The 20,539-nt window shown below is 41.5% G+C and overlaps 1 protein-coding gene across 4 annotated transcripts in view; it reads right to left on the bottom strand.

Moving 5' to 3' along the window:
* Positions 1-20,539, bottom strand: part of FHL5 (four and a half LIM domains 5) — an 84,335-nt gene that overhangs the window by 38,181 nt on the left and 25,615 nt on the right. For 2 of the 4 annotated variants that reach the window (XM_054980007.1, XM_054980095.1), the window contains exon 6: positions 16,886-16,971. In XM_054980007.1, coding sequence (XP_054835982.1) covers positions 16,886-16,971 — 86 coding nt within the window. Of the gene's footprint in view, positions 1-8,004; positions 8,639-16,245; positions 16,972-20,539 lie in introns of those variants that run through there. The other 2 variants (XM_054980269.1, XM_054980183.1) reach the window with 2 other exon arrangements.

Here is a 20,539-nt window from a genome sequence, read left to right as displayed (position 1 = left end):
GACACTGAGTCTTTGTACACCAACATCCCCCCATCAGGATGGACTACAAGCCAGAATAACTATGAAAAGCTATGGCAGCAAATTGACAGAGATCTGATTAAATGGAATAAATTAAATCTGTCATGGCTGGGAAGAATAGCGGCAGTCAAGATGAATGTGTTACCTTGGATTATGTTCTTATTACAAACAATTCCAATTATCAGAGACAGTAAGCAATTCGAAAAGTGGCAAAGGAAGATTTCCGACTTTGTATGGGCAGGTAAGAAACCGCGAATAAAAATGAAAGTTTTGTGTGATGCCAAGGAAAGAGGTGGGCTGCAATTGCTGAATATCAGACTATATTATGAAGCAATTTGTTTGGTTTGGCTTAAAGATTGGATGTCATTGAAGAACTGTAAGCTACTAACTTTGGAAGGCTATAAAAACTGTTTGGGTGGCATGCCTACTTGTGGCATGATAAATTGAAAGCTGATTCTATGTTTCTACATCATTATGTGAGACGGAGTCTCTTCACAATCTGGAAAAAATATAAAAGTTATCTGGGCGAAGGTATCCCCTCGTGGGTGGTACCATATGAATCTATCGACCCGAGAGCTATTTACAATAGAGATCAATGTCTGTCCTATAAAAAGATTCTCATTCAGGAACAAAATATGTTAAGAATTAAAACAGAAGAAGAGTTAGGTTCATGTTATGGATGGTTTCAATATAGGCAGATAAAGGACCTATATAACTCGGATCGTTCAAAAAGTGGAATTAAATGGAAAGATTCGGAATTGGAAGAAGCTATATTGCAAGAAAGTAAGAAGAAAATTTCAAAAATTTATAAAATTCTTTTGAAGAGGCATACAGAGGATGAAACTGTCAAAGTCCAGATGGTGAAGTGGGCTATAAATTGTCAAAGAGACATAACAATGGAGTCATGGGAGTATTTGTGGAATAATACAATGAAGATCTCAACTTGTACCAGTATTGAAAATGTTTTTAAGATGATGTATAGGTAGTATTTGATGCCAAAAAAACAGCTTATGGAAATGCTAAAATGTCTGATAAATGTTGGAAATGTAAAAGTCATGAAGGATCACTGTATCATATGTGGTGGACTTGTGAGGTAGCTAGGCAGTACTGGGGAGATGTTTTAGAAATGATAAATGAGATTTTGCAGACTTCAATAATAAAGAACCCAGAACTCCTGCTACTGAACTTAAATATGGAAGATGTTCCTATACAACACAGAACATTGTTATTTTACATGACAACAGCGGCAAGAATACTATATGCGCAGAAATGGAAAGTGCGAGAAATACCATCTATTGGAGATTGGATACAAAAGTTGCTGTACATGGCAGAAATGGATAAAATGACAAGAAGGCTGAGAGATCAGAATGCTGAAGAATTTTTTAAGGATTGGGGTAGATTGAAGGAGTATTTGGAAAAAAAGTGGGACGTGAAGGGGAAACTCTGGCAATTTGAAAGTTATTAGGGAAATTTAGTGGGGACAGTAATCTTTACCATTTAAAGAAAAGTTTTAATTATAGTAAAGTTTAAATTTTAAATAGACTTGAGTTTAGTGGAAATTATTTAGTTTATTAATGTATTAAGAATTAATTATATATAGAGAGAATAGAAAAATAAGTTATAGATTAAGATATGGGTTGGAAAACTGTTGGAAGTCACCAGAAAAGGGGGGAGGGAAAGGGTGGGGGGGAATTGATATTTAGGTTTAATATTTGAAATAATGTTTGTAAACTTGTACTCACCTAATAAATTTTTTTTAAAAAAGGATGGACTACAAGCCATTAGAAACATCATCTCTGACAAGACCATAGCAGATCTTGCCACTGAACTCTGCATGTTTGTTCTCACCCCTAACTACTTCAGGTTTAATGAGAACCTACACCTCCAAATCAGTGGCACAGCCATGGGCACCCACCTAGCTCCCTAGTATGCCAACATTTTCATGGCAAACCTAGAACAGCATTTTCTGAACTCCTACTCATTGGCACCTCTCTTTTACTTGAGAGTCATTGATGACATTTTTATTGTCTGGACTCATAGCAAAGAAGCCCTCGAGAGATTTCACTAGACTTTCCACAACTTCCACCCCACCATCAATCTAAGCATGAATCACTCTACACAAGAAATAAACTCCCTGAACACCGCAGTACGGATACACGAGGGACACATAAGTACCACATTATATCAGAAACCAACAGATCAGCAAACATATCTACATGCCTCTAGCTACTACCCCAATCACATCAAACAATCCATTGCTTAAGGAGAGGAGAGACTGAAAGGAAGACCCTTGTATTGGTATTTTTTGGAGCCACATTGGAAGTGAAGGAACTTTCTGAAGTGAACATTTATTGGAATACACAGAAGACACAACAATGAGCCAGAGAATCCCAACAGAACCAACTTGTCTATAGAAGGCCTATACTCCAACACTCACACCCCAAATCCGGAAACTGCAGCCACTTGCAGCAGCTTTTCTTACCCTTTGCATGTTTCCTAGGTAAAAAAAGATGGGTGAGGCAATTCTCACAGGTGAATGGCATCACTCATTAAAAGGAGCTCAACTCTCTGTCCAATAACGATGATTCTTTCATGTGGTCTATAAGAGAATTGCCATGACTGAACAGACAGTTGAGTTCCCCCTAATGAACAAATGAATGTCATTTGCCTATAAGAATTGCCTCTCCTTTCTTGCCCAGAAAAACGGAAAATAAGGAAGACAAGCTGCTGTGACCTTTGAAATGGTAGCCCCTGTTATTTCTAGCCCCTGTGCATTCTAGTCATGTTGATGTTCCAGAAAGTGTTGGGTTAGTGGTGCTTCTAAGACCTGATGTCTAATCCTGGAAATGTGTTCCAATATCCTCACCCGCAGTGGGCAAATGGTATTCCCTACATAAAGTTTGGAGCAAGGACATATGATGAGATAAACTACCCCCGTGGTCTGGCAAGTGACAAATGGTCTCAAATCAATTTTTACCCCCAATTCGGGTATATTTACATGGTCACTCTGAAAAATATATTTACAAGAAGCACAATGGGTGCATTTAAATGTACCCCACGGAGGTGGTAACCCACTAGAAGATCTTTGTACTCTGACAGAAGGATCTAATGTCGAATGAATTAACAGGTCTTTTATGCTATAGGTTCTCCTATATGCAAGTCCCGGTGGCAGCTCGCAACCAGGAATGTCTGTTAGCAAGGACCAATGTTTATGAACTACTCTTCTTAATTTGGTAGCCAAGGGTGTATAATCTAATGGCCATATTAATCTATTGTTGGGTGGTCGTGTTCTCTTTTCTAATAATGAGTCTCTGGACACCGCCTCCGATCTACTCTTGGCCATGTTCAAAATTTGCATGGGATAACCCCTATTTGCAAAATGTCCGATCATATGCCTACAGCCCTGTCTGAAATCCTGAAATACTCTTGGGGAGTACGTAAAAGGTGGGGGTTCTAGGCACATCTTTATATAACGCGTGTCTGGTGGTGTCAGAAATAACAGACATCGCTGCTGCCTCATTGTTGTGAACAAGCTGTTCGTGAGGCCCCATTCTAAACGAACAGGTGGTAGTTGCAAGACTTGTTTGTTGCTGTTCGTTGCTGTTCATCAAGCCAGACAGTCTGGCACCTGCAATCAATTCCCTTGGCAACTTAGGCAGGGATTGTCTGAACTCCTGCTATTGCCCTAGAAACCCCAATCTAAGCCCAATTTATCTTGATAGGAAGGTCTTCTTTTCAAGTGTGGAGCTCCAAATTTGTTATACAAGGGAGCAAAGACCAAGGGGTAGGGGGGCTCCCAGCTCTGACTTTGTAGACAGTGGAGAGACAGTTGCTGTTGGCATTTTGATAGAGAAAGTGCATTGGAGCTTGAATTTTCTTTGTGTGTGGTGGAATAGAGATCTACCCCTTCAAGTTCCAGGGCTGCTGCCAGGCTCTGGGCCAAGCGATTATTTATTGTTGGTACCTTTCCTGGTGCCTGCTCAGGTCAGGTTTCTGGGAGTGGTGCAATAGGGATCTTGACTTGGATGATGGCTGGAGGAGAGCCTGCTGGCCCCCAAGAACAGCCAACCACGAACATGTTCGTGAACAGGGCCATGTTCGTGGTTGTTCATGAGTCCCTGTTCATGGATGGCAACGAACAACGAACATCATGTTCATTTTTTTTCTGTTCATGCCCTAGATCCTTTCCAGTCGGGCTTCCGTCCGGGACATGGGATGGAGACATTGCTGGTCGCCTTGATGGATGATCTCCATAGACAGCTGGACCAAGCACTGCTGATATTATTAGATCTATCAGCAGCATTCGACACGGTCGATCATGACCTGTTGGTCCACCACCTTGCCGATGTGGGGACTCGAGGGACAACTCTGCAGTGGTTTGTCTCTTTTCTCCATGGTTGGGGACAGAGGGTGGCACTAGGGGAGAAGTTGTCATCCCGCCACCCGTTGGTGTCCCTCAAGGGGCAATACTTTCCCCTCTGCTATTTAATGTATATATGCGCCCCCTCGCCCAGCTGGTACGGAGTTTCAGACTTGGGTGCCATCAATATGCAGATGACACCCAATTGTATCTGATGATGGACGGACGGCCTGGCTCTGCCCCAGATGTCCTGGAATGTGCCTTCGGAGCTGTGACTGGATGGTTGAAGCAGAGTCGGCTGAGATTGAATCCCTTGAAGACGGAGGTCCTGCATGTGGGTCTAGGGTCCATGGGTGTGGGACTCTGGCTCCCTGCTCTCGACAGAATGCTACTTATGCCGGTGTCGAGAGTGAGGAGCCTGGGGGTGGTCCTGGATGCTTCCTTGTCTATGGAGGCACAGGTTGCAGCGGTTGTTAGATCCTCTTTCTTCTATCTAAGACAGGCTCGACAACTTGTCCCCTACCTATCGACCCATGACCTCACAACAGTGATCCAGGCAACGGTCACCTCCAGATTAGACTACTGCAACTCACTCTATGCAGGGCTTCCCTTGGGCTTGATCTGGAAACTGCAGCTGGTTCAGAATGCAGCTGCACGGGTGGTTGCCGGAGCACCAGTTATGGCTCATGTAACACCTATCCTCTGTCAGCTGCACTGGTTACCGGTTGAGTACCGGGTCCGGTTCAAGGTTTTGGTGTTGACCTATAAAGCCCTATGCGGACTGGGCCCAGCATACCTTCGGGACCGCCTCTCCCCATATGTTCCCCGGAGGTTGCTTCGATCAGCCACTAAGAACTTGCTGATGGTCCCTGGCCCCAGGGAGGTCCGCCTGGCCTCTACCAGAGCCAGGGCCTTCTCAGTTCTGGCTCCGACCTTGTGGAACTCTCTGTCTGAGGAAACTAAGGCCCGGCAGGATTTGTTATCTTTCCGCCGGGCCTGCAAGACAGAGATGTTCCACCGGGCATTTGGTGGGGGCTAGGCTGTCCTCTCGCTGGCCATACCACTGAAGACCTTCCACCACCCATGCAGGACAATGCTGCATTTTAATATTTAATATTCTACACCTGCCAATTTTAATGGTTTTTTATACGATGTTTTAATATTTTTATAATGTTTTTACTGTTTTTAATTTGTTGTCAAACCACCCTGAGCCCGTCTGATGGGGAGGGCGGTCTAAAAATGCAAATAAATAAATAAATAAATAAATTTCTATTCATATTACTTAGATCTTATTGTGTATCTTTTTAATTTTGTTTTTATTTCACCATGGTTTTTGACTGGCTGAGATTTTATATTACCTCTTTGGCACTTATCTCTCGGATTCCTTCATCCTTTGTTTTTATTGTACTTTATGCCAATAAAGGTTATGATATTGTTACGTACAAAATTTTGCACCTTTGTGGGTCGTTTTCCCTTTTCTGACCAACCACAATAAAAGTTAAAATAAAATCCAGGAGTCCTTCTTGAAATGAAACAAAACAGATGGTTTTTATTTACCCAGTGGATGAGCCCTTTTTCTTACACAGAAGTAGATGGTCTCCTTGTGTGTAAAGGCTCAACCCCTTACAATAGAGGCGTCAAACAATTAATACTTTCAGATAATCATAACAATATTACAATATTATAATATCTGTTATCTTATTGGCTCGTAAAGTATCTAGGGTTAGTTCTGATTTGAAGATGCAATTCTGGGTTGGCGTTTCTACTTGGGAGAATTCCAAATCCTGCAATCCCCTTATCTTGTCCTCAATTTAGAAGGACATCCTCTAACCTCTCACCTACTTTCTTCTGGGCATAATAGCGCCAATGCGTCTCAATCTGGCAACCTTGGTACCCTGTGATAACTGAAGTCTGTTGGTAAGAAGGGATGTTCTATTTTCCTCTGTGCCCTTTCCTCCACTTCCTTCTCGGCCTTAAGGAAAATAAGGAGGAGCCCAAAACCAGCTTGCTGCATCAAATCAGTTTTCTACAAAAAGCTCTCTGGAACTGGTTCCTTTTGGAATTTATAGAATAATATAACATATGCATAATACTTCATAAGTGCAGCTCTACAAGCAGTATATTATTAGTTCTCAGTTCTTGCAGAGTTTCAGCATACTTCTCTTGATCTTCTTGTTTCAAGTGTCATATTCTTACAGGTTGCATTACAAGTACTACATTTGCTCCTGAGTGTAGGAAGAAAGTGCAAGGCATATAAGTGATATACAAAAGTAATATATAAAATCCTTTTCTTCAAATCTATATCCATCAATATGGATGAATGGATAGATGTTTACAAAATTATGCATGGAGTGTAGAAAGTGGATAGAAAGAACATTTTTCTCTCTCCTGTAATACTAGAAGTCTGGACACCCAATGAATTGTTGGGCAATAGATTCAGGAATGACAAAATGAAATACCTCTTTACTTAGCGAAGAACTTCCTCTCTTTCTGGACCCCTGCAATGCTTTTTTCTCCTGATGAGCCATGAGGAATAGAATTATTATTTAAAATAGACTTCCTTAAAAATATCCATACCAAGTCAAAAGACTATCTTCTCCCCAAGCCCCCTTTCCCTCCATGAGATTGGGGACTGTAATAGATTTCCCACTACTATCAGCAAGGACACACCCCCCACACACACACCACATCTCTATCTTCTCATCCCTCACTGTCTTTGTGTTCTGGATGACTCTGGTCAGGCCTGATTTAGATATAGGCCTGCACTTCAGAAGCCACAAGCATCTAGTACATCAAATAATTTAACCCCTGGCAAGAGGTACACCACAGATAACATTCTAGGTTTGTTACCAGGTTTTGTACACAAGTAATACAATTACAGAATCTTTGCTTCCATTTTAAGCCTTTATTATTACAACATAATTATTCAACAATCTTAATATCAGCTCAATCAACAGGAAATCATGCATCAGTTATAACTGCATAAATCATTAAAGGAGAGCGATTGCATGAGTCCAAAAAAGTATCTTACTCAAAGATATGAAGGTTACAGGCAAGCAGTAGGATTGCCAGTCCCCTGCTGGGGGCGGGGGATCTCTCACTTCCACCCTCTACCCCCCCTGGCCCTGCTTATCTGGCTGGTGGGGAAAAAGATGGGGGGAACACTGCTCCTGAGGCATGCTCCTGGGCAAGCGTGGTATGCTCCTGTATGCTTCAGTCGGCCAATTTGAGCCCCAAATGGGCTGAATTGTGCCCATTTGGGGCTGAATTGTGCCCATTTGCAGCCTAAATTAGTCCTTTGTGAAGCACAGGAGCTCTCCAGGGCCCTCCCAGTAGCACTCCTGTACTCCACAGTGGGCTGAATCTGGCCTGTTTGGGGCCAAAATCGGCCCATTGCAAAGTGCAGGAGCACTCTCAGGTCTGTTGTGCCTCCCTAACAGTGCTTCTGCACTCTGCAGCAGGCCAATTTCGGGCCCAAATGGGCCTGATTTGGTCTGCTGCAGAGTGTGGGAGTGCTGCCAGGAGAGCCCCTGCACTTTACAGCAGGCCAATTTATGCCCCAAACGGGCCTGATTTGGCCCCAAATGGGCTGAAATTGGCCCACTGCAGAGTGCAGGAGTGCTCCCAGTGGCAGCATGAGGCCCTGCATGATGATGTCACTTCCTGGGAGCACACACGTGTAAAGGTAAGTGCCAGGTCTCTTTCCTCCTGCCCAGAGGGGGAGGGGACCTGGCAACCCTAGCAAGGAGCCCCTTTTAAGAGGAAGCTCCCTATCAATTTAACTTGTCATATTTATAGGGTTTCAGAACCATCTCCTTACAATAGCTATCTGTCCTGCTTCAAAGGCACTCACATTCTTGGCTAACTCATTATCTTTTAACTTCAAACATCAGACAAGGTTATCCATATTTGAAACAGCTTCTTAAAATATATAAAATAGTTCATTCTTGTATCTTAATAAAGGCTATGTAAAGTTAGTGATTACAGGTTTCTCATACATATGAATATCTTTTGGACCGTGACAAATACATCTATCCTTGTATTCTATTTTTGAGTTAGATATTCCTGTCATTCTCAGATACTCTCTGCACCTGGGTCTTAGTACATTGTATATATTGATATGAGTTAGACAGCTCTTCTAATCTACACAAGGCCATACAATTGTGTTCCTCCATAGTTTCATGCTCCTTTCCAAGGTTGTTCTATTCCAGGCCTCTAGACTCCCTTCATGGTATAAATCCACTTTCCGTAGATAGTTGACTAGACAGACAAGACAGAGATGGAGACAAATGAAGAAATGTCTTGTGAGGAATGCCTTGGTATATTCAGTAAAATTGGCTCACAACCCCCAGAGGTTACAAGTTTTACTAGTGGGAATTAATACATTGTAACTGAATCTCAGTTAATGCAAATAATCACTGAGGAGAAATTTGGTTCCACTTCCTCCAGACAGCTTACCTCAGCATGCATACTGACCTTGGGCCAATCACAAATTCTTAACCTAACCTACCCACCTTACAGGGTTGTTGTGGGGAGGAACTGGAAGAGAGGAAAATTTTGCATCCCCACTGGGGAGAAAGGTGAGGTATACAAATAAATAAATACTGGAACCTTTTAGCACAACCAACAGAATTATTACTCATGTTCAAGGGTACTCTTATTATACATAGAACTCCTGTCCATAGAACCTGCACATGTAAGGCGGGTATGTCAGGCCCTTAACAGGATACGTAGGGCCAAGCTTGACATGCAGGTTTTTAAAGAGTTGGGTCTGGGTTCCCCAATTCTTTAAAAACCTGCACATCTAGTTTGTCCCTTATTGATCTCCCTAAAATAAGGTTTCTTTCCTAAACCAACCTCAAATCCTACCTGAAAGCCCAATATAAAACTGGCAAAACTGGCATTCTTATCTAGAGTTGCAAATTCCCTGTCTAGAAAAAAGTTGTTCCTTCTCCTTTTTAACCTGGAACCTTTTACCACAACCACAACTCAGCCCTTCCCATTCAGTGGAGCTTTATGGATTTTGATTGGTTGGCAATAATCACTTGAATTTACATGAGATAGGGCTGCCAATCCCCTGCCTGGAGTGGGGGATCCCCTGTTCCTCCCCCTGACCCAACTTACCTGGCTAGCAGGGGGTGCCCCCCGGGTGCCTTCCTGGTGGCACAGCACCCCCCTGGGTGGCGTGGCATGCCCCTGCACCCTGCTCTGGCACACCCTTGCACCCTGCCGTGGTGTGCCCTCACACCCCACAATGGGCCCGTTTCAGGCCCACGGGAAGGGGATCTAGCCCTTCGGCAAGCATGGAAGTGTACACTGGGCCGCCCTTTGACTCGCATGATGACATCCCAGAAGTGACACCAGGAGCGCATGCGTGCAAGAAGGGACGCCGCACACCACAGAGGGTGACTGCCAGGTTCCCAGTCCCCCACCAGGGGACTAGAGGGACCTGGCAACCCTGACACAAGATCAAAATCACAAGGATTGGTTCAGAGCCTCGGAGGAGAGGCAGGACTTCAAGGGCCAATTACCACATAAGTAAACTCTTTATTACACAGGAGACCTCTAATTTTCCTTCCTGGAAAAGTAATTAATTTGTAGAATTTACTACCAGACTATGTAGTGATAGCCTTTAGCACAGATGGCCTGTTGAGTAAGGAAATCTCCATATGCAGAGACAGCAAATTTCTGAATACCAGTGCTAGGAACAACCATCAGGGGGAAGACCTTGACCTTTATTCCCTGTTCATTGGTCCTCCAGGGCAACTGTTCTGGCTACAGTGTGAGACAGAATGCCAGACTAGATGGATCACTGATCCAGGAGGGCTGTTCTTATTCAAATGGCTATGGTCAGAAACAATTCTGGTCTACATGAGCTCTTAATCCAATCCAGTAAGGCAGTTTTAGTATTTCCATTTTGAGAATTCTAAAGTTCTACATCATATGGGCTTATGTTATTGCATAACTGGGCCACCAGTCCATTGGTTCCGCTGATGCAGGTGTATCTGCATTAGTCAGGCAAAGCTTCCATGATAAATAGAAACAGTAATCATGGTGTGAATGCTGACAGTCAGATACTCTCTCAAGGTTTTGTGTATCAGTTTCTATGGTACCCAGCTATGAGGCATTAACAGTATATGAATTAGGAGAGATGTTTAATCCCCGAGATAAAGTTCATAATACTGAAACATGATAGATGGAAATTTTTTAATAAAATTATCACACCAAGTGCACAGCTGGTATAAATCAATATTAGCAGTGTGGAAGTCAACAGAACTGTGCCTATTTAGTCCTCTGCAAACTTAATTTTCTTTTTGTTTCTTTTCCCTATCAGCTTTCTTTCAATACAACTGTGATAACTTTGAAACCTGAACTGAACCTGCTGCCTTGACAGTAGCAATGTTATGCCACCTAGTGGATAAAAGACAGAACCTGATGTGGCTAGATTGCCACTCTCTGCCCAATTATGCATGCAGCAATCTATCCATTTTTTAAAGCTTAAAATACGATGCACAATTCACTCCTTAATAATACAATGTATCACTGCCTGTAGTATTCCTAATTTGAGTATAAATTCTTAAGCATTGACATTACGTAGAAAATCCTTATTCTTTAAGGAGTTCTTGCTTCCTGCCAGCTATAATATGTGGCATTAAAAATAGATTTTGCATTTGCATTGCTGTGCCTGGGAGCAGAGCCTGATAAAGCACAGGGCTCCAAGCTTGTATCCATAAAAGTGACAATTTTCACTGGAGAGACACTTTCTCAAGTTAAGAGCCTTGCTTCACACTTTAAAAATAACGGAAGAGTTACTAAGCCCCATTTATTCTGGTTCTGATTTCTCTGACTCTGTTCTTTCTCCTGTCTCTTTGAATGACTAGGCCATGAGAAATATCCGCATGTATTTCTCATGGTGTTGAAGGTGACTGCTGTCTGTTGCCTTTCAGTCGAAGAAGCACAGAATCCCAGTATTATGAGCCAGTTAAAAACCTACAACTTTTTCAGAAGAATGCTATAGGAATAGAGTTGCTATTTATCAAATGGAAGATTTATGTCTGGGGTCTGGATACATACCCTTGAAGTCTGGGAGTGGCTTGGAAAGGGAATAGATTGGCTAGGGCAGCATGTCCCCCTCACCATCCTCTGCTATTATTTAAGTCTCTTTTTTCAAAGCTTGTGCTTTTCAAAGCTGGTCAGGAGCCTGGGGGAGGGGAGGGGGAGACGGGGATGACTGTGAAGGATGGGAATGTATGGGTTCTTCCCTCCACTTGGACCATCTAGGGCTCATGCTGTTCTACTTGGGAGCCTAAGTCTCTGGTTCGATAGCAAAAGAACAATTACACAGATTTGGGTCTTGGATGAGTTAAATTGTAGCAGAAGAGGGAGGGTGGAGTGGAGGAAGAACCACTGTCCGAGCCAATCCTCCCCTTCTCTCGGCCATGCCCATCTCTCCTACAAGCCATTTGGAAGGTAGAAAAAAACCCATCAGATCCAGCTTTCTGAAGCTAGAAGTTATCCTGATTAATATAAGTTGACACACATATCGTTGATTAATTGTCTGATTGATTTAAAGGGTAATAAACACATTTTTATGAGCCCTGGATACTTTCCAATTCAAAGTCCACCACAAAGGAAGGGCACCAGCACTCTGGCTGATCTGCTGTGTAAAGGATGTCTGTATTTCAGAAGTTAATTCTGAAGCCTGGTGCTCAAATGTTGATCACAATAAAAGTGAAATGAATATTTACTTATTTATTTACTGTCCTCCTTTCTCAATGAGACCCTGGGTGGACTACACAGTGCAAGTCAATATGAACAAGAGCTAGGACATTCGGCGAACAAATAAAATAAGGTATGGGTTGCAGAAATTTGAAAATAAACATAAATCTTGAAGTAATTGTTTTGAATTGCCTGCTCTTGGAGATGAAACAAACCATAAGAAATAATGTGTTAACGTTGTAATGAATGATAGGAATGGTTTGACAAATCACAGGACTAAAAAGCAGCCGTGTGAACAGGCTGGTCCACACCAAGGAAGTTGTTAGATCAGATAATTGTCTTACCAGTTCAATTCTTCTTTAAGTTCAGTTCTTCATTAAAAACCAACTGAAAATATTGGACCAACAACACTTCAAGACATTTATGAGATGTCAGTACAAATCTAGGATGGCCAACGTTTTTACTACCTCTTGTGTTGGTGCTCTGAAGTTTGGTTGATTTGTAGAGACTAGATAGTGTGAATTCAGATTAAATGCTGTTAAACCAAGTCTGTTTTTATCCTGGTCATTTGGCAGCTTGTTAAATATCATGTTTATGTTTGTGAAGTGCATTAGGAGGAAAGTTTGAATGTGTTTAGTGAAAAATGTTTCTTGTTAAATAATTGAGGTGCTAAGTAATTTGGCAGGATCAGTTTCTGAAGCAGAGATAGATAGATAGATAGATAGATAGATAGATAGATAGATAGATAGATAGATAGATAGATAGATAGATAGATAGATAGATAGATAGATAGATAGATAGATAGATAGAAATTATTTTGAATTCATCTTCTGTCTAATTCTAGTTATCAAGGCCTATTTGTTCAAGTTGTTATACAGTCTGGCCAAAGCGAGCATGTTTATCTTAATGTACAGCCCTTTAAAAGCAATGGATAGCATCTACATTTGAATGCATGTCAGAATTCATAACAAAATAAAGATATTTTGAGATCAGAGTTGCCAAGTGTTGCAAACGCTTTTCTTTCTCTTGTGGGTGCTGTCCTTTGCCTACTTTGAGGTAAAATCTTCCTCTCAAAGCTTATGAAGCTGTCTCCTGGGCTGGGAAGCCTTCAGTAGCATGTTCATGCCTGTAACTTAACTTTCTTTATTGTCCCACTCTAAAGGAACGTATAGGTTGTAATGTTACCCAGCCAAGCTTAAGTAGAAGGAAAGACTGGGGTTTATGTTTTCCTCAGAAACTAAACTGGCACACAGGGCTTATTGAAGTTTGAAAGATAACAGAAAGTTTATTCACAGGTAGGTTGGATAGGTAGAATTGTAGGCAGGTACTTAAAAGCTTCAGTAAGTAGGTGGGTTTTGCACAGATTACTCTATTCATGTGAGGTCCAAAACACTGGGTATGGTTGAGCTTCTTATGGTTTCTGACTTAGGTGAGAGAGGCTGGTGTTATCAGACTTGATTTCTTTAAAGTACAATTCCTCCTTTGTCACCCTTTTTCAGAACAGATGCTCCAATTTATGCACACACAGCACCTATTCTCTTTTACTGCAGACTTCAGTGTACACCACTGAGTTAAAACCCTCTACAGATACTGGGTAGGAGTTATATAAAAGCTCTAACCCTGTTCCTTTGGCCAAAAGGGAGACTCCTTTCTACCCACTTCCCAGGCCAACTATAAGTTCTCAGATCTCTAGAGTCTCAGTAAAATTTTAGGGCTGGCTGTCCCACTCTAGTACTCGGTCTAAAAGAGCTTCATAAACTTTGTTTTCACAGAAAGAGTACATCTTTCCCTTTCTTCCTCAGACTTTCAGTGTGACCTCCCCTCTCATCAGATCCCAGGCTCCAACTCTTCAGTTTTCTCTGTCAATCTCACTTTGTTAGCACCAAACATCAGCTCATCATTCTATTGCCACAGAAGGGAGAAGTGATATGTCAATCATCCAATCTTCCTGACATTTTTATGCTGATTCTGTCACACCAGGGTATAGCTGGCAACACTCAGGAACATTTACAGGGTGGGTATTAGCATGCCAGTGTCCCATTAGCATGCTGATGTCACTTCCCATCTTAGCAGGAAGTGACATCATGGGATGTTCTTGGATTTTCCAAAACTCTATGATAAAACTACAGATTTTTTGCATATCCTAGAGCATCCCATGATGTTGTGTTTGGTTTTCACCAGAAGTAATGTCAGTGCACCAGTACACTCTCTCATTCTCTCTGCTGGCACTTCAGGTGTTGGTGAGCAACAAATTAGGTTGCTGAGAAGTGTCCAGATATAGCAGGATGCCTGACCATCCTACTTGAGATTTTCCTATGGCTACCTAAGCTCATGGGTCAGAAAAGTAGAAAATGCTAAAGCAAGATTCACATATGAAACAAAAGCTTCTAGAGGAATACAGTTTTCTAAAACGTTAACTTTTTTCTCTTCATTTCAAAATCGGACGTCAGCGCCCCCCTCTCAACATGCACAATTCATTTCTCCCTTTTAGAGACTTTTAGAAGACTATTTTAACAAGAGATTTAGGTGAACAGTGATGCAAAAACAATTAGGTTAACTTTATTTTAAGAACATGCAAACCATCTGACATATATTAATGCTCTCCATTCTTATAAATGACAGTGCACATGTGCCTCACTCCATGATTCTTATTTTTAGTTCTTGCAACCTAGTTCTATTTTTGATAACTGACACCTTGTAAAAGTGAAGGGCAATTGTTTTAGAAATGAAAGTCAAGCAGATGGAGAAAACAAAGATGAAGAGATACATGGCTTGCAGGTACAAAGAGGTAGTGAAACCACTAGGGGTGGAGTGTGAATTTTGAGACACAAGGACTTTTGCTTTAATGCCACCCACAGTTTGCCATTTACACTGTAACTGGAAAAACTGTTTGCTGTTCTAAACTAGGATCTCAAGGCAGAATTTGCTTCATTCATGCAGTATCAAAACATGACTTGGTGTTACATTTGGACCACATTTAAACTGTAAAACTAAGTACCAGCACAACGGATTTTCCCCCATGCAACCCAGCTCTTAGAGACAGACAGTGTGGTATAGGAGTCAAAATGTCACACTCAACTGAGGGCCAAGCTACACATGACGAATGACACTTGAACGGCAAGTGGATTGAGTGGAGGGCAAGTGAACAGGGAGAAATACACTTGCCATTCAAGTGTCATTCGTCATGTGTAGCTTGGCCCTGAGATTCAAATACCACAGACATAAAGCTCACTTGGGCCAGTGATTCTTTCTCTCAGATTAATAACATGAAGTGAGGAAGCACTACATATGGTGCCCCAAGATTATGGCAGTAAGGGCAGGATAAAAATGTACCACAGTAAACTTGAGCTAAAATCTTCAAATTTCTAATGTGTCCAACTGACTTTCAGAGAGTCTGTAAGAGAGATGGGGCATAACAGAGTAAGAGAAAAAGTGAGGAGGTCTCTCTGCATTAGAATGTACGGTGATCCTTTCCTTCTGGGCCTGCCAGAACCATGACAAATGTGCTCTTATATGAGCCCATCAAAAACTCTCTTCCTTATTTGTGTTTTGACTGACTTTCTCCAGCCATGTCTGCCAACACTTACCATTTTCCCAGAGGAAAGCTGTGGAAACACAGTGCAGATTGTTTTATACATCTTTGACTAATTTTGATATTAAAATTAATTGCACTTTTTGGCTTTGCAAATAATCAAGGGAGGCTGTGACCTCAGGATGTGTGTCTGCCTGTCAATAACCACTAATGGGACAGTTGCTGTCTATGCTAGTTTTCGTCTTTGTATTGTCTCTGTGTATAACTGTTCTCCTCTATAAGAGCCAAGCTACAAGAGACGCCTTACACAGGTTGGACACTTGTCAGCTTCCCTCAAGTTTTGATGGGAAATGTAGGCGTCCTGGTTTTACAGCTTGGTTCTCCATTACAGCTGCAAGACCAGGATGCCTACATTTCCCATCAAAACTTGAGGGAAGCTGACAAGTGTCCAACCTGTGTAAGGCAGATCTAGTATCACTTTAAAGACTGGAAATCTAGTTGGTCTTAAAGGTACTACTAGACCTGAATTTTGCTCTTCTAGAACTAACACAGATACCCACCTGAAACTTGCTTCGATCGAGTCCTGTTTCACCAAGGAATTATATTATTATGGTTTGGCTTTGAGAGGGAATACAGACAGGCACATTTAATGTCAGCACCCCCACCCCTTGCTCCAAAGCCATAAGGGAGCTGCTAAATCTTGTGCTGCTAGAAAAACTCCAATCTGTGAGTTCAATAGCTACGTAGAGGCAAACAATGTCAAAACACTTCTGCTAGTCCCTTCTTGCCTTGAAAAGCCCAGTAGGGGCCGCCCTAAGTTGGCTACAACTTGACTGTATTTTCCACCACCACCACTAATCATATAATCCCTCTTTATTAGGATTTATACATAGTATTTGGCTTGTACTGCAATCTAAACATTCTTGTCCGCCAAACAACAGAGAAGTAGAAGAAGTAGGAGCCATTTTTTCAGGTTAATAATTTGTAACAGCTTTGACATTATTTTACTAGCATGACCCTTCTTATGTAAAGTGACTATACGGGACACCAGGGGTGTACACAACTATGACAGAAGCAGGGTCAGAAAGTGGCTTGCCTGGTTAGACAATGATTATACTTTCTAGAAGGTTTTCTATTTGCTGAACTATTAAAGCGAATAGTAGAATTCATTTGCCTTTGGATTTATTTAGCTATACGGTGCTGCTGCACTTGCAGCAGAGGATTTGGTCCTGCTGGGTAAGGAATCCCTTCCCTACCAGAGAGCTGGAACACTTCCCACAGTTGAAGCAGTTACTGTGCCACTGGCGATCCTCAAATGAGATAAATTTTGCTCCACCGAGACCTATAAAGGAAAGACAGGAGACCGTTAGTGTGACTGTACACATCATGCAGATCACAATGGGTAATAAGTCACTTATGCTCCAATAAGCAGCGTTCTCTCGTTTCTCATAGAAAACTTTAAGCTTTACAAAGATTAACACATGAATCCTATACTGCTCAGTCATTTGCAGGAAAAGCATGAACTCTAAAGGCTCGCTTGTGTGGCTCAGGTTTTCAATTGCATGCTATAACCTATAACTGAATCATTTTAATGGCTTGGAAGTTGGAACGTTTGAATGCATTTTATCATTTCTTGTTAGCAAACGGCTCCAATGTAGAAAAGCAAGGTAGATATTAAGAAATAATGTATTAACATGGTGTTGCAGTTAACTGTTTAGCAGGGTGGACTACAAATCCAAAATATAAAGATTAATGAAGATAAGCCTGAAAAACATGTTTTTGTGGAGTTATGGCTAGTTGCCTAACATTGATTTTACCTTTTAAATAAATTCTGAAGAGTGTGTGTTGTGTGTGTGTGTGTGTGTGGGGGGGCACAGTTATGCACATGACTGAATTTCTCATTGTTTTTGGTTACTTTCCTGAAATGAGAAGATTTGGAAGTAATTGGCAGTGTTCCTTCTCAGAGCGGGGGCGAGGAGGCATTCAATTTGTTTTTAAGGGATCAAGCTAATGGTTTTGAGTACTTTTAAATAGGCTCTGAGTGATGCCAAACATTTAATTATAAGCCATTTAAATAGAAATGTTGAATCATAAAGCAGCTTTTCTTTTGCTGGCAAGATTTGTTGTTCAACTCTGGGAATATTAAAGCTTCAGATTGAGGCTAAATTAATCTTGGCTCCTAGCATCAACACATAAAATGCCTTCTAGGTTCATCTTTCACCTTAGATAAGGCCTATTTTTTTCAAACCAGAACTCCATAGATATCTCTCAGATGCACAGCTTTCATAGATGGTATTCTGAGCTCCAAGTTAAAATATTTCAGTTGTTATTTTGCTTCCTCCCCTGTATTTAAGATGTTTTATATCCTTCACTTATAGCATAATTCAATAGCTGGGCACAGAAAATTGCCAAGTAGTAACTCACCATCCTCTGCATGTTGTTTGTTATTATAATCATATCCCAGCCTTCCATTAAAAAAACTCAGGATTGTATACTTGCATTTAATATATAGGATGGTGTTTTTCCTAGTTTCATCCTCTGTGAGGTAGGGACGTCTGAGAGAAAATCTCTTTTCAGACATTACAACTACACATAACAGAGGCCCACTGACAGGAGGTCACACTAACAGCGATGCTTCCAATATTCCGCTGTAATTTCATATTCATAGGGCAACAGGCTGATTTTCAGTGCCCATACATCTTTGGTACATTACCTTATTCACAGAAATTGACAACCACAGCATTGGGAGCATTGCACACTCCTGTTATGAATGATTGCAGCATCTGAAAGGGGCAATAATGGCTCACTCATGGCCGCTGAATAAGGGTCAGGACTAAGTAAGGCCTGCAAACCAGGACTCTTCCTTCCAATAGTAGAGCTGTTATCCTGTATTATCCTGCCAAGTGGTATAGAAAATTTAGCTACTCAGGTACAGGGCTACATACATGCTTGCCATAGTAGCCTTGGCCCCATTGTTGGAATGAAATCAGGCCGATTAGCTGCATGATACATTATTTATACAAGGAGCCAAAGTTTTGCATTTTTGTTTGTTATATTTGATACTTCACATTGAAAGGCAAACCAGTACTGAATATTCAGTAAAGTATTTTAGACTAGAGATGGGCACAAACAGCAATATGAACAAAAAAAGGCCATGAACAGCCCAATCCGCTGTTCGCGAGCAAGCTGTTTGTGAGGCCCCGTTCCTGGTGAACATGTGTTCGTTCCAAGCCCTCTTTGTGGTGTTCATCAGCTGTTCGTAAAGCCAGACAATCTGGCGCCTTTCAATCAATTTCCCTGGCAACATAGGCATGGACTGTCTGAACTCTGTCTGAACACCTTCTGGCTTTCCTTCTAACCCCTCAAAGTAGCTTCCAGTAGACAGTCCAGTTTTTGCCACTGTGAAGAGAAAATGACAGGAAAGGTTGGGACCCATGGATCATGTCTTTCCCAGGGTCCAATCTCTCTGAAACTTGGGGGGTCTTCAGAGGACAGTGAGGACTATGTCCCCTGCAACTTTGGTGGGTATTGGACATTGGGAAGGTCAGTTTGTAACCTCTCAAAATAGCTTCCAGCAGACAGTCCAGTTTTTGCCACTGTGAAGAGAAAATGACATGAAAGGGGGACTCTCCTTATCACAGCTGAAGTTCAGCTAAGTCCCAAGGGGGCCATTCTGGCTTCCACAAATCTCAAACTATGAACATGTTCGTGAACATGGCATGTCTGTCCATGTTCGTGAATCCCTGTTTGTGGATGGCAATGAATAATCATGTTAATTTTTCCCCTGTTCATGCCCATCTCTATTTTAGACTACAGTCTCTTCTTTATACTCATTCTAATTATGTGTGGGGAATATGTTCTGCTAAATATAAATTTACCAGTCATGTGCTAAAGTGCTAAAATAAGAACTTGCTTGTATAAGTATAGAATCATGAGGTGAGTTATCATGCTGCTTAGGTAGGTGATTATACCATGTGCTGACTCAATATTATTAGAGCAGAAATAAAAATCAATTCTTGAAGTGCTCCACTGATTTGTATTTATACATAACAGTATTGCTTGCTACATTAAGACTGTTTGCTCTGATAAGTAGCTGTTTACTTATTTGAAATGTCTTTGAAATCAAAGACCATTAAAATAAATAAAATATTTCAGTTCTTCAAAGTTGATTGCTTTATTGGTCAAATACAACATAAGTGCTCCTCATACAAGATTATATCTGTGCTTTTAGCTGTGGCTGAAAGGAAAATCAGCAGGATAGTATAAAAAGCCCTGTGTTTTACACAGAGGGACTTGGTAACTGAATCTGCTGGGCAAAAGGTGTAGGTAAGGCCTGAACTAAATAAAAGAATGTGTCACAGAAAACAGTCATTATGTTCTTTGTTCTTTCCTGATCTTAATATTGTGTTGTACAACTTACAAATCCTGATGGTAAGACATTCTAGGTTTCCCCACCCCTATTCCTGGTGGCAGTGGGGGATGACTGGCTCTGCAATGAGTGAAGTGAGATGGTGGACTCGGGTGGAAGATTTTAGAGAGGAACAGTAGCTCTGCCTCCCTTTCTACCATGAGACCCAAGATGTTGGAAAGCCCCATGGAAGATGCTGTGCTGTCTTTAAAATCACCTGGGTAACCAAGAGGGAAGGGCCGTCCAGCCCCTTTTATTTTTGCTGCAGTCATATGGCATAGGAAATCCATTTGCTCAATTCTTTCCCAGTTTGGACACTCATTGGAGCATGCTATGTATAAAACTAAACTGAAGATTTAGGTAAGCTTAAAGTGACTTTGGTTGTTCTTCAGTTGCACATGTGACATTTAATCACCTTTTGTAATAATCTTGTTTGCACTTACTAAGTTGGACATTCCGCATTCAGCTAGAACATCGGTTGGGACTAATACCATTAGGACTA

Source organism: Eublepharis macularius, chromosome 1, assembly GCF_028583425.1.
Source record: "Eublepharis macularius isolate TG4126 chromosome 1, MPM_Emac_v1.0, whole genome shotgun sequence".
NCBI classification, from domain to species: Eukaryota; Metazoa; Chordata; class Lepidosauria; order Squamata; family Eublepharidae; genus Eublepharis; species Eublepharis macularius.
This window is presented reverse-complemented; position numbering and strand designations above follow the sequence as displayed.